Below are 15,379 nucleotides of genomic sequence, written 5' to 3'. Positions count from 1 at the left end.
TTCTCATGGGATAAAAACAAATGTATACTGTTTTGTGATTTACTAAATATGGTGGCAGAGAGAACTCTTGAAAAGCAGGTTGCAAAATTTGTCCCCATGTAAATTGTAAGTTACTACCACCTGCCCTCAATCTTTGACTAGAATTTTTCTCTTAAGAATCGCATGATAGACCTGATTCTGATTTCTGAAATATTTACATTTTGCTTTACAAAGATTTAAATTTACTTATCTTTTCTTCAGGCTAAAAAGTCACATAGAATAATTGAAATTTAACTTCATTAATGATTGTAAGGAGACTGATTGCTCGGGGACCACTGTGTTATTCTTCTTAAAATAATTAAAGAATTAAAATAATTTAAAATTCAGAAAGAATCACAATTTGGTAATTAAAAATATTTAAAAATAGAGAGTGGCTAGGATTTGGCCATTTATTATGTTAGATTTTAAAACTGACCTTTGAATGGCCTTCTGTTAGTGATATGGGAGGAGGAATCTTGTTAAAATGTAGAAATGAAGCCAACATTGGTACTTAACTGATAATTTGTTGTTACAGAGAATAAGACCAATCCACTGTGTCTGAATTAAACAGTCTTTCAAGGGATTGTTTTTCACTTAGTTGCAGAGGCTTTAAGATGGTTAGAAATGTGTTCTGAGAATTAGTTCAAAATTTCTCCAGCATGAGGCAAGTGTGGGCAGCGGGATGTTCTATGACTGACTTTAACCTACCTTTCCAAACTTTCCCTCTGTCCTTTCTTGTTCTCAGTGTTCAGATCCTGAATTCCCATCTTGTAGCTCATTCTGAGACTGTCGTGGCCACAAGAGTTTTGTTGTTTCTTCTCAGTGCTGTATTCTCAACGCATGGCCCATGGTGGATTCCTTACGGCTTTTGTCTTTGTATCATTTTCATTTTTTTTGAAAGAGCGAACTAGTTTTCTAGTCTCCGTGTTTTTTTATAAGTGTGGCATCTGCCTTGAAATACCTTTTTGCCTATCTGCTTTTAAGTTCTTCCCGCCAGTCACCAACTCTTTTGGGTCCGGCTCCTCCAAGGGCCCTCTTGCCTCGTGATATTCGAGGCCATAGAATGAAGCTGTCTGGCTCAGAAGCAAAGGAGAATTTTCTTCTTTGATGAAAGAATGGAAAGGAGTGAGCTTGCGCTCCAGTCAGTGGTCTCCTGGCAGTCAGTCCTTGGTGGGGCTGACTTAGAGGGCTCCTGTTGGCGGGAGGGGGCAGCGTTCTTGTGACTCCAGGTCACAGGCCAGGTGCAGCCTCTATACCTGCCGCCGCCATCTTGGTCTGAGGCATCCCACACAGCACTTCTGCGTTACAGGCTGCCCAGCTGAGGTGTTGGCCTCAGTGACTCTCCTCTGGGAACTCTGATCCATCCTGTTAGGTGCGAGGGCTTCGCACACTGCCCCCTGTAAGCAAGTGAAGCTGGACTAAACCCAAAAGAGGTCAGACCATGTCACTTAGATTCCACCTTATTTTCCGCAGTATCCCAGTGGGCTTTGCAGGTGAGATATCCATCAGGGACCATGAAGTCATTTATGAACTCCCTTCCCCTCCCCCCGTGTTTCAAAACTGGAAGCAGTCTCTTTGTGGTGTCTGCACTTTCTATCTGGTACCACAGGTATTTTTGTGATAACTCTTACTACATTGAGGAAAGAATTCATATTTACATTATTTTCTTAATATTTGTCCTTTTCTGGGCAAAATATAAAGGCAGAGAATGGTTGTTAAGTAAACTGATAAATCAGACTTGAGAAAGAGTTGATTCCAAACACAGAACCAAGAATTGCCCCCCTCAACTCTGTAGAAGAAGGCTTCTGTGGTGAATACTACATTTTGGGAAAAATTATACTAAGGCAGCCATTTTTTTTTTAATCCCTACTTCAAACTTATCTCTTTACTAAATATCTTCTGTCTAAAAGACATGCATTGTTGGCCAGTGAAGTTTAAAAATTCTCATACTGGCTTTGGACTAGCCTCAGGCTTCTCCTTCTAATCATAACTGCTATTGAATCTGGAACATTAGTGTGGTTGTCCTGCAAGATACATGGAAAACCATCGGCTGTGGGGTGTGGGTCTGTGATCTGGCCCTGCAGTTTACAAGCCATGTAACTTGACTTCTCTCTCTTTCCTCCCTAACAGAGGGACTGAGAAAAGAAAATCTCTGACCTTCCCTCTGTATCTAGAGAGTTATAAAGTGATTCTTTCGGAGACTTGGATAGTTGGATTTAGCTTTTAGAGCCATCAGACTCCCTGAGAATTAGGTTTAGTTTTCTAGGTTTGGGGCTAACTTTAGGTTGATCAGTTGCAAATCTGTGAAGGGTTATATCTTAAGCAAAGATATCTTTCTGAGCTTTTTTTATGCCTCAGGCTTAGGGGTTTGAAATCCTTCTTCCCTCAGATGTGGATAAAGCCTCTAGTAATGTAAAAATGAGAGATTTTAGAACTTGATTGAATTGAATTACCAAATGATTCCCTAAATATATTTCTAACTTTGGTTATTATTTGCAGTGCTTGTTGAAAGCATGGTTAACTGAAAAAGAAGAATCTTTAAATAAAGTCCAGACGAGCAACTTCAAAGACCAAAAGGAGCTAAGTGTCAGTGTTCGACGACTGGCTGTAAGTGATGTCGTCAGCATCTCTCTGTGAGCCCATGATATCTTAGTGCTTATTGTCAGTGGTTAATACAGTTTAGTGAATGAATTCATTTCCCTAACACTAGAATGCTGCCCTGTGACGATCTAGAACCAGAAGTCTTATGTTTTAGCTTTAGAGAATTAAAGCAGATAAATTTTACTATAAAATACACATGTTTACATTTTCTGACTGGGGAACAGGAAGATAAGTTCCTGTTTAAAGTGATGCAGTAATCTAATAAGTATCTGCAATACTAGATTTTGAAGGAAGACATGGAAATGAAGCGCCAAGCATTGGACCAGTTGAGTGAGATTGGCCAGGATGTGGGGCAATTACTTGATAATCCTAAGACATTCAAGAAGATCAACAGTGACTCAGAGGAACTGACTCAGAGATGGGATTCTTTGGTTCAGAGACTGGAAGATTCCTCCAACCAGGTACCTTTTGCTTTGGGTAATACCTTGTGCCATTAAGTAGAAATTGTACATTCAGGTTTGTTTTAGTGTTTATGAAATAAGAGCAGTAGTTTAACTAAAAAGTTGTTTTTTTATACCTGGTTAACTGTAAAATTGAAAAATTGACATATATCTTCTTTAGTTTTCTAAAGTAAATTTTAATAGATCTTAAAAAACTCATGATATCCAGTTATCTGACCATTAGTAACTGATAACACTTAGACATGAATCCATTAAATGATCTTTGTGCTCAGTCACTCAGTTGTGACCCTATGAACTGTAGCTCACCAGGCTCCTCTGTCCATGGGATTTACCAAGCAAGAATACTGGAGTGGATGCCATTTCTTTCTCCAAAATGATTTTTTCTTCTTAAATAATCTTACAAATTTGAAAAATATTTTAGCACCTTGATAAAAAATAACACTTGGGTCTGTACATGAATGTTCATAGCAGCAAAATTCACAATAGCCAAAAAGTGAAACAACCCTTATATCCATCAATAGATACATGGGTGGACAAAATGTGGTCTATTCATACAATGGAATATTATTGTGTGCTGTCTGCCAAGTCACTTCAGTCGTGTTCTACCCTTTGCGACCCCATGGACTGTAGCCTTCCAGGCTCCTCTGTCCGTGGGATTCTCTAGGCAAGAATACTGGAGTGGGTTGCCATTTCCTACTCCATGGGATCTTCCCAAGCCAGGGATCAAACCTGCATCTCTTACATTTTCTGCATTGACAGGCAAGCTCCTTACCCCCAGCGCCACCTGGGAATATTATTAAGTAATAATGAAATAATGTACCAATACATGATATAACAGAGATGAACCCCTGAAAACATTGTGCTAAGTAAAAGTATCTGGTCACAAGGTTAATGCACTGATTCTATCTATTAATACATGATATATCCAGAATAAACAAATCTGTAGAGACAGGAAGTAGATTAGTCATTTCCAGAGGGCACGAGGGAGAGAAGGATGGGAGTGACTGTTACTGGGTATGGGATTTCCTTTTGATATGATAAACCTACTCTGGATTCAGAAAGTGGGCATGGTTGCACAGCATCTCTGAATATATTGATTACCATGGGATCGTATATTTTCGAAGGGAGAATTTTATGGCTTGTGAATTATATCCCAATAAAGCTGTTGTAAAACATTAAACCTGGTTGATTTTTATTTCAGGTGACTCAGGCTGTTGCAAAGCTGGGAATGTCCCAGATTCCTCAGAAGGATCTGTTAGAGACGGTTCGCCTAAGAGAACAAGTAACTACAAAAAGGTCTAAGCAAGAGCTGCCTCCTCCTCCTCCCCCAAAGAAGAGACAGATCCCTGTGGATTTGGAAGCTAAAAAAAAGTGAGAACTATTTTACACATGATATATTAATATTTTGTGCTCGGTACTTATTTTGTACTGATCACTAATCATATGCAAATTTAAGCATAATTATTGTAATGGAAATTCAACTACTGAACCACTCACTACCTCTGAGTCTTCTGAATATTCCACTTTATACTGGTTAAGCATCTAAGTCATCTGGATGATTTTATTTATCTTTGGTTTGATTGGGAGAACTGTGTGCCTGTAGCCTTCATGGACAGAATATATCGTTTCCTGAGTTCTTTCTTTCCCATTGTTTACTGTGGGCGGATATAATTGTCCATGATCCTTTGTTTATCCTTTCTTCCACTGTCACAGTTCCTACAGTTTTGCTTTAGATTTATCTTCTTATTCTTTGTGACTCTCCTTCTTACCTTTAAAAGATACTTAATTCAGGGAAGTAATTCCTTTAGATCTTTCTTTTTTCCTTCCCTTTCTCTCTTCATGTCTTCTTTCTTTCTTTGTTAATTCCTTTGTCTTAGTAACAGATTCTTCATGTTATCAAAGATCCATCTTTGGTAAAATTTGTTTCATTTTCTGACTCAAAAGAAACTTAGGATCTTTATAGGCGGAACAGCCATGTCTGGCATACATTGAGCTCTCACCAGCGTTGGATCCTCTGCAGGGCTATTCTATGGGCCAGGGACCATGCTCACCGGCCCTGGAGCAGATAGTCTCAGAGCACCCCTTAAATACTGCTGTTTTCTTGCCCTTTGACAGTAGAATTCCAGTGCTTGGGTATATGGACAGTTACTTTTGCCTGAATAAAAATGATATGATTCCCCCAATTTAGCTTTTGTTAGACAAAGCAGGATTGCAGTTTTACCTGTTGACATTAGTTTTGGTATTAAGGCTGCGTTCCTGCCTCCTAACAGCATGTCCTTGTAGGACCAAGTGTTGGACCTCTGAGTTGCAAACATCAGCTGTGGGACTTTTACTTCTGGAGCCAAGGCAGCAGATGAGGGAGATGCTTGTGATGTTGATCTTACTGTGGACCTTTGATTTCCTGAGTGTTTATATTCTGTCCATGTATCAGGCAGTGTGTATCTCCAGTGCTGACTTTGTGCATTTGGAAGCTGGGCAGGCTGTGAAAGACTAGGGTGCATGAATAAGTTCTGGTACCAATTCTAACTTCACAGGTTAGGGGTTTATTCCTCCAGGTCTGCTTTCTCCTGCTCCTCCCCCATCGCAGATCAGATGCCAGGTTACCTATGCTTCTTACCAACTGGCTACAGGTTAGAGGGTTCCACCACCTCTTCCTTGGTCTTCAGATGCCAGTTACAAATCCAGATTGTTACCTATAGTTCTGACCAACTGGCTATAATTCAGAGATTTCTAACACCACCTCCTCTGCTTCAGTTAACTTGGTAGAGCAGCTTATAGAACTCAGGAAAACATTTTTGCTTAATAGATGACTGGTTTGTTATAAAAGGATACAATTCAGGGAGAGCTGGACTGAGTAGCTACACAGGGCAAGACATGGGGAGAGGGTGTGGGCTCCCATGGCCTCTCCAGGTGCCCTGCTCACCCTGAACATCCACATGCTCACTACCCGAAGCTCCCTGATCCCTATGCTTGTGGGTTTTTAGGGAGGCTGAATTACAAAGTCATGATTGGTTAGATCATTGATCTTTGGTGATTGATTCAACCTCCAGCCCCTCTCCTCTTCCCTGAGGTCAGGGGTGGAAGGTGAGACTAAAAGTTCCAACCCTCTAATCACAAGGTTGGGTCTCCTGACAACCAGCCTACCTTTTTAGATGGGATTCAAAAGTCATCTCACTAACATGACAAATGACACCTTTGTTGCTCTGATCATTTTGGAAATTCCAAGAGTTTGGGAACTCTGTGTCAGAAGTAAGGCCGAAGACCAAATATTTATTTCTTACTATAAATCACAATGTCACGGTGCCTAACTATACAATCTCACACATGTCCATGTTGTATAGGGTGAGTTCTGTGGCAGGAAACAGAATACTGTGCCCAAAGTGACTTATACAGCGAGGTCATTGACTATCACACGTTGCAAGAAGTCCGGAGGTGGGGCAGTTTGAATGGGATGGTGGGGGTCAGCATCGCGGCATCTTGTCTCTGCCATCGTCAGCATGTCAGGCAGCTAAAAGGCAAAACTTGTCTTCTCGTGGTCCCAAGATGCTGCTCTAGCACTTGGCATAACAACTTTGTATAACCTGCTTTACACGCAGGCAGGGAAGTTTTTCCTTATTTGTCTTCTAAAAAGATTTTTTTTTCTTTTTTTTAATCAGGGAGAAAGACCTCTTCTGGAAGATATTAGCTAACTCCCTGACTCTGGTCTCACTGGCCAAAACTCAGACGTTTGCCCTGCCCTGGGTTCCCGGGAGGCTGAATCCTGCATCTTCCATCTCTGTAGTTGTGTTCTGGGGGTACTCAGGCAGCTGGGAAGAAATGTGGGAAGGGAGGTTTCTGTTGGGTGGGCAACCAGCTGTGAGTTCCACAGTCTTCTGTCTGTGATTTGAACGATGCACAAATGGCTTCAGTTCATTCTTAGACATAGAGGCTTGAGTATATTCAGTTGGTTATAATAGCAGTGAAATTTCATTATTAGAAAATTTGCCCAAATATTGTGTTTTTTTAAACTTTAAAACCCTTCTCAGTCGACTCATGCTGCTAGTTTTGCATTTTGGAGTGATAATGCAACCACACCACCCCCCTTCAATATGGTACCTCTTCCGGATTTAAGGATACGTTTCATATTCTAATTTACATTGTCCTAAAGTCCAGAATATTGTTAAGCATCCTAGTGAGACTTGATTTTCAGATCCTTTAATATTTTTAGTCTGATGTAGAAAGCACTGTTAGCTTATCTTAAAATGGGCTGTCTGAACAGGTATGAACCTTGAATAACTGCATAGCACAGCTTATAATCCATGCTTCAAAAGTAACGGTTGATTTCCCCCTCTCCTCTGCTGGTGCTGCTAGTGGTTGTTTTTTTTTTTTTTTTTTTTTTTTTTAACACCATAGTAACAGTCATTTCCTATAATCTAGATTTCTGTCTCTTAACATGACCTGAGATGATCATGGAGGCTCTAATGCATTCACATTGTTCATGCTCATATTGAGGGCAGAGATGGACTAAGACTCCAAGGTCATTTAAAACATGATCTCTGGTTTGTGCTCCTGAAACATTAAATAGAAATCTGCTGTGAAGATGACATGAGGAGTGTACCGTGGTTTGACTGATACTGTGACCTTTGGATATTTACCTAGAGTGTCACAAAATCCCATTCAAATGACAAGAAAAATTTACCTTGGTGAAAAGACAAATACTCAGAATTCACTGAAAACCCTTTCAGCCAAGTTTCCCAAAAGAATCAGCAAGGACCGCCTGTGCTTACTGAGAATCTCTAAAAATACCCAGAAGTTGCTTTGGGTTCTGGGTGCAGAGTCCTGGTCACAAGCACAGACTGCTCAGCTTAAATCGCAGCTCTAGCCTCTGTTAGCTTTGTGGTCTGGAGAAGTTATTTAAAACCTCTGTGAGCTCAATTCCGTCATCATTAGAAGGGATAATCATAGTGCATACTCACAGGGTTGTTGTGAGGATTCCTGGAGTTAATAACGCACAGAAACCATTTCGAAAAGGGCCTGGCGTATGGCCAGCACCCAGGGAATGTTTCTCCTCTTGCTCCTTGCAACTGTGGTTTTAACTGACCTTCTCAACACCTCCCAGGTCTGTTCCCGTTTTTCCTTTTCCACTGTTACTTAGTTCTGGCTCCTGTGACTACACCGTCTATTCTCTGGACTTGCCGCTCTTCTTTCTTTTCAGGGACCCAAAAGGATAAATATAATCATGTCAGTCCCATGCTTTAAGCCCCTCACTGGCTTTCTGTTGCCTTTCGGTTAAGGTCCGGCTCCTTCAGCTAGCCTGCAGGGCCTTCCAGTTACTGGTCCGAGAGGCTCTCTGCCGCCTCATCTCTTGTTCCTCCCTGCTTAGGGAGTACTCGCTATTCCAATTGCACTCAACTGCTTACAGTGCTCAAAGTGTGTGCCTCCCTTTCTTTGTTCTCCTCTTGCAAGGATAACTCCTGGGCATAAAGCTGTTGTTCTCCAGGAAGCCGTCCCTCCCCAATTGAATTAGGAGGCATCCTGTGAATTTCTGGGATCGTTTCTGGTTTACCTTTATATTAAGAGCCCAGTCCAGTGCCTGGCATATATGAGGCTCAGTAATTTCATGTTGAGTTAAAGAAGGCATTAGTTTAGGAATGTCTGTATTTGTTACCTGTGAATATCTCACCATATCTGTTTTTCATGATCTACAAAGAGCTTGTAAAAATACAAGGGGTTTCTTATAATGTTTAAAAAATTTTATTTAGTAATTTTTGTTTATTAACTTTATAACTTTGCTGCTCTTTTCATACTTTAAACTGTAAATGTATGATGTGATTTTGTGTGGTTACTGTATTTCTGGGTTGCCTTTATTTTTGAGGCGTGTTTAAAACCACATGCCCTATAGGGGTTGTGGTTGCTCTCTTTCTTGAGCCAAATGAAACAATAGTAGAAAATGAATGACAACTGGTAACATCTGAATCTTAAATCAGGTTTGATGCTCTAAGTGCTGAGCTGTTGAACTGGATCTTGAAATCAAAGACTGCCATTCAAGCCACAGAGATAAAAGAGTATAAGAAGATGCAAGAAACGTCAGAAATGAAAAAGAAGTTGAAGGTAAAAGATAAAACAAAAATATCGCAGTGAATAAAATATTTCATCAGAATGGATCTGCTGTTGGCATAAAGATGTGATGGGATCCAAAAATCTTCCTGTGAAATAAATGTAGCCATAAGGTAGCTTTTAGAACTCTCTATTACATTTTGAATCTGTTCAAGCTAGCTGACATCAATTCCCTTTTTTCTACCTTCTTTAACCACTGAGATGTGCAGGAAGGGACACTTGCTAAGATGGTACAGTTGTTACAACTCTTTTAGCTTGATTAGATCTATCGTAGTCTGACACCTAATATGTGAATGTATGCTGAGGATGTTTTGGCTTCTGAATACAACAAGCAATTCTGAATCTCCAGATTTCTTCTATATACATTCTTTTTAGATAAGAGATGTATTTTAAAAAACAACTATAAAATGTATGGGATCTTAGCTGTGCTACTTTATTCTGTGTGTGTAGTACTGTAAATTGAAGCAGGAGGTTGTAGTGATTTATGTCATTGGTGTTCATGAAGTCTCTGTGCATCTTTGCATGAATTATTTGGGCACTTTGAGCAGGTCTATATTGCCATCTCCATCACCAGTGGAATTTGTAAAGAGTTTCAGTTCAGTTCAGTTGCTCAGTCATGTCTAACTCTTTGTTACCCCATGCACTGCAGCATGCCAGGCTTCCCTGTCCATCACCAACTCCTGGAGCTTACTCAAACTCATGTCCATCGAGTCAGTGATGCCATCGAACCATCTCATCCTCTGTCATCCCCTTCTCCTCCTGCTTTCAATCTTTCCCAGCATCAGGGTCTTTTCCAGTGAGTCAGCTCTTCACATCAGGTGGCCAGGGTATTAGAGTGTCAGCTTCAGCATCAGTCCTTCCAATGAATGTTCAGGGTTGATTTCCTTTAGGATTGACTGATTTGATTTCCTTGCAGTCCAAGAGACTCTCAAGAGTCTTCTCCAACACCACAGTTCAAAAGCACCAATTCTTCCGCACTCAGCTTTTTTTATGGTCCAACTCTCACATCCATACACAACTACTAGAAAAACCATAGCTTTGACTAGACAGCTCTTTGTTGGAAAAGAGTTTGGAGAACATATGGAAAATGAGATGTGTATGTGGATGTCCACGATGTGAGTTAGAAAGTAGTAGGTACTGTGGGAATTGCGAGGAGGCCAGGATTGCAGCTGTCTCTACCTACTGATGAAGGCTTGGAGCTGGGCTCAAGGGCAAACCTGGCAGGCAGTGCCCTTGAGCAGAGGCTCAGAGTGGGGCAATCACGCTGCAATGCTTGGAACAGAGAATTTGTTTTGTTTTGTGCTAGATGTACGTAAAAGTGGTAGAGAATTAAGGCTGGAGAGGTGGTTTGGGGTTAGACCTGACTTTGAATGTTTGCGTGAGGAGTTGAGACTGATTTTTGCTCTATCATTCCACTGTGGCTGTTCTCAGCTAGAGGTCAGCACGGACGATTGCTTTCAGAAGGATAGGTTTCCATTTTCCTCAGGCCTCCCTTCTCTGCAGCTTTTGCTACTGTTCACCTTCCCTGCTCAAATTCTCGGTGGTCCGTCTAAGATGTCAGTCTGATCATGCAGCTCCAGGGCTTGCAATTAATTGATGACTTCCCTTTGCTGTGGGGTGATGGTGTAAATGACGCCAGGCCCCAGCATACAAGGCCTCCCAGGCTTGTGTCTTCTCTACCCCTTAGCACAGCCTCTGCAGCTCTCATTCACTCCTCAGAGCTCCAGCCCTCCTGACTCCTGTGTTTTTCTCAATCCTTTGCCTTCTCCATGTGTTGTTTTCCGGGCTCCAAGTGGCCATTTAGTAAGCCTTTATGCTTTGTGGCTGAAATGCCCTCTATTTCAGAAAGCTTCCATTAGCTGCAATAGGCAGATTCCATATTGCTTTGACCATACCTCTGTGAAAACCCTTATTGCATTTACATCATTGTTTATATGTCTACTGCCAGTGCTTAGAAAGTGAGGGTGATTTTCCACTGAAGCCTGTGTTTTCAGCACTCTGTAAAGTTCTAGGCTTATGGAAGGAGAGAATGATGACTGTGGACAGCGGGGACGTGGAAGCACCATTATCAGAGCCCTCTGCACAGGGGATCAAGAGAGCCAGATGTGAGAGCTGTGTTCCATGATTCCATGTGCTTCTGAAAGACCAATAGAGGCTATTAATCAAAGGCAGTAAACTGACAGAGAACTTGGAAGTTATAGTGATCTTCATGGAACACGTCCCATAAAATATTGATGAGTTCCATCCTGTGATCTAGACACAATTTTACTTACAGAAATTGTTATTGTAATATTTGAGAGGAAAAAAATAACAATTGTGGAAGGGATAGGCTACCCACTCCAGTATTCTTGGGCTTCCCTTGTGACTTAGCTGGAAAAGAATCCACCTGCAATATGGGAGACCTGGGTTCGATCCCTGGGTTGGGAAGATCCCCTGGAGAAGGGAAAGGCTACCCACTCCAGTATTCTGGCTTAGAGAATTCTGTGGACTGTATAGTCCATGGGGTCGCAGAGAGTCGGACACCATGTGTATGTAAGGCATGATTGCAGTTCCTATGTTTTTCCTTTATAAGTTTGCTTATTTTGTTGTTTTAGACAAATAGTGTCAGTGGGATGGGAAATATGTAAAATAAAGAAAATTTAGCCATTGCTAATTTTTCTTGCAAATTTGGGAAATATCAGCTAGTTTTGTTTTAATGAAGGAATAACTTGTTCTGATGCAATATCTGAGTGGAGAATCCTTTGTTCAATCTACCACTGCCATAAAAAGCAGGAGAACATCAGTTTAGTATAATGCAGGTAGTAATTTTCTCCAGTTTGATGGTAACTTTTTGCACTGGTAGTTAGTTTAACAAAAGTAAGTAGTGTTTCTTAGAATCTCTTGTTCTTTCTTGATCTTTGACTATAAAAATGGTTGGTTGACTGAGTTGCAGTAAAGTTTGTGTGCATCAAAATAAGAGAGCTAAATTTATTGAATATTTGATAGTGGTTACCTGCATAGACCTTCAAAGTGGGATTCTTCTCCAGGTTATCTGGTTGAAATAATATGGTTTACCTGGAAGTTTTTGTTTTTGTTTTTGCCTGGAACTTTTGATTGTGCTATTTTGGACACTATCTGAGTAGTTAATTAATAGATAATTATCAACTGGAAAAATTTCTAATACTGTGTACACAAAAATTTGAGTGTGTGTGTGTGTGTGTCCATGATCTTGCTCAGCCTTTTCTTACTGATTCTGGAAGATTTTGTGTTCTCTGTCTCTGAGATAGAGGGACATCGAGAATATCAAACCATAGATACATAAATATGAAAATTAGCAGCCATTTTTCAAATATAAAGAATATAATTCTTTAGTTTGGTCCTGAAACATATTGTCAATGTCTAAAAATTATGTGTGAATTATGCTTGTGGTTAAAATTTGCATTATATCCTATGCTTAATATGAAACCAACAACTGATATTGAGACTCAAATTATTTCTTTCTTTTTTTAAAAAAAAATTTTTTTTATTAGTTGGAGGCTAATTACTTCACAACATTTCAGTGGGTTTTGTCATACATTGACATGAATCAGCCATGGAGTTACATGTATTCCCCATCCCGATCCCCCCTCCCACCTCCCTCTCCACCTGATTCCTCTGGGTCTTCCTAGTGCACCAGGCCTGAGCACTTGTCTCATGCATCCCACCTGGGCTGGTGATCTGTTTCACTATAGATAATATACATGCTGTTCTTTCGAAACATCCCACCCTCACCTTCTCCCACAGAGTTCAGAAGTCTGTTCTGTACTTCTGTGTCTCTTTTTCTGTTTTGCATATAGGGTTATCGTTACCATCTTTCTAAATTCCATATATATGTGTTAGTATGCTGTAATGTTCTTTATCTTTCTGGCTTACTTCACTCTGTATGATGGGCTCCAGTTTCATCCATCTCATTAGAACTGATTCAAATGAATTCTTTTTAATGGCTGAGTAATATTCCATGGTGTATATGTACCACAGCTTCCTTGTCCATTCATCTGCTGATGGGCATCTAGGCTGCTTCCATGTCCTGGCTATTATAAACAGTGCTGCAATGAACATTGGGGTGCACGTGTCTCTTTCAGATCTGATTTCCTCAGTGTGTATGCCCAGAAGTGGTAAATTATTTCTTTCTTTTTTTTTTTTTTTAAATTTTTTTTATTTTTCAGTGGTGTTTCTTTCTTAAATTTTAAATAATTTATGTTTGGTACTCTCTGTCTTCATAGCACATTCATTTTACTGAGTTCATATATGTGACTAGATATCCTGGATCTAAAATACTAATTTTAATTATTTCCTCTGATAGAATCTCATAACTGTAGTGTACAACTTTTTCTCTTATAAAAGAAATGAAGGTTTTATACTGTTTGTTTGAATTTACCTTTTGACATTTAATAACCTCTGGCATTCTGGAGGGCAGCCTGAAATGGCATAGTCTTATCTTGTAGTATTTTCTTAGGTAAACTTTGTAACACCTAAAGAGAATGTGGGAGGGCCATAAAATATAAAATGTCTAGAAACATCAGCATTATACTAGAAGAGAGTTTGAACTATTTTTATATTTGGGACTTTATTTTCAGGGATTAGAAAAAGAGCAGATGGAAATAAAACCCCGACTGGATGAATTACACCAAACTGGACAAATCCTTTTGGAGCAAATGGGAAAAGGTGAGAACTTTGCTTTTTAAAAAATATTTTCTTAGATGGTGACACTGAATGCTGTTTTAGTTCAGTCACTCAGTCATGTCTGACTCTTTGCTACTCCATGGACTGCAGCACGCCAGGCCTCCCTGTCCATCACCAACTCCCAGAGATTACTCAAACTCATGTCCATCGAGTCAGTGATGTCGTCCAACCATCTCATCCTCTGTCGTCCCCTTTCCTCCCGCCTTCAATCTTCCCCAGCATCAGGGTCCATTCTACTGAGTCAGTTCTTATCATCAGGTGGCCAAAGGATTGGAGTTTCAGGTTCAGCATCAGTCCTTCCAATGAATATTCAGGACTGATTTCCTTTACAATTGACTTGTTGGATCTCCTTGCAGTCCAACAGACTCTCAAGAGTCTTCTCTAACACCACAGTTCAAAAGCATCAATTCTTCGGTGCTCAGCTTTCTTTATAGTCCAACTCTCACATCCATACATGACTACTGGAAAAACCATTGCTTTGACTAGACAGACCTTTGTTGGCAAAATAATGCTATTTACCGTTTAACAAATAAAATATTTACTTTTAAGACTGTAACTCTCTTTTTGCTAGAAGAATGGTTTTTCATAAAAATTTCTAGGCAGCAGAATCATTTTAGAAATGAAAATTTATGCTGAAGCTGATTATATAAAACAGATAATAGCAAAGTTGTTCTGCTTTTATATGGATCAGTTCAGTTCAGTTCAGTCACTCAGTTGTCTGACTCTTTGTGACCCCATGGACTGCAGCACGCCAGGCCTCCCTGTCCATCACCAACTCCTGGAGTTTACTCAAATTCATGTCCATTGAGTCAGTGATGCTGTTCAACATCTCATCCTCTGTCATCCCCTTCCACTGTCTCCTTCAGTCTTTCCCAGCATCAGGGTCTTTTCAAATGAGTCAGCTCTTCCCATCACGTGGCCAAAGTATTGGAGTTTCAGCTTCAGCATCAGTCCTTCCAGTGAATATTCAGGACTGGATAAGAGAACCCAAATAAAACTCTCATGATTCAGCAGGAGTTAAAATCCAGTTGTGTGGGAGATTTTAAAATCTTATCCTTGGGGTTACATGTTGGAGGGAGGCAGTAAAAGAAAATGTTACTTTGGCGGTATCAGGGGTGCGAAGTTACATTAGGGTAAATTCATTGAGATTATTTGATTTTTGATAGCTTTCAGTGCATTATGTTGATTTAGTACAGGTATTTCATTATAGTTAAATTTGACAAGGTGTTACTTGTACTTGAAATTTTTACCTACATTAAAGAACTTGTTTTTCCCCATAGACCCAGTGGCTCTGGAGAATGTAAAGATTAATATTTCTGCCATACAGTTTTGTATATGATTCTTTTTGGGTCTTGCTTTGAAAGACTTTTCTTATAAACCCTATTCTTTATTCCAACAATAAGTGATTTGGAAGTCTGTTGCAATTCTCCTTGATAAAAGCCAGAGATGCTCAGAGCCGAGTTACGAATATTAGTAGATGAGACTCTTGAACAATGTAGTTT

General features: G+C 40.1%; 1 protein-coding gene across 8 annotated transcripts in view; it reads left to right on the top strand.

Annotated features, from left to right (window-relative positions):
* Positions 1-15,379, top strand: part of UTRN (utrophin) — a 538,989-nt gene that overhangs the window by 145,740 nt on the left and 377,870 nt on the right. For all 8 annotated transcript variants that reach the window (XM_065931202.1, XM_065931205.1, XM_065931203.1 and 5 more), the window contains 5 exons: positions 2,518-2,625; positions 2,901-3,080; positions 4,282-4,451; positions 9,047-9,170; positions 13,772-13,859. In XM_065931202.1, the coding sequence (XP_065787274.1) occupies positions 2,518-2,625; positions 2,901-3,080; positions 4,282-4,451; positions 9,047-9,170; positions 13,772-13,859 (670 nt within the window). The remainder of the gene's footprint in view (positions 1-2,517; positions 2,626-2,900; positions 3,081-4,281; positions 4,452-9,046; positions 9,171-13,771; positions 13,860-15,379) is intronic.

Source organism: Muntiacus reevesi, chromosome 3 (assembly GCF_963930625.1).
Source record: "Muntiacus reevesi chromosome 3, mMunRee1.1, whole genome shotgun sequence".
Taxonomy (NCBI): domain Eukaryota; kingdom Metazoa; phylum Chordata; class Mammalia; order Artiodactyla; family Cervidae; genus Muntiacus; species Muntiacus reevesi.
The sequence above is the reverse complement of the archived record's forward strand: the minus strand, read 5'-3'. Positions and strand labels throughout refer to the sequence as shown.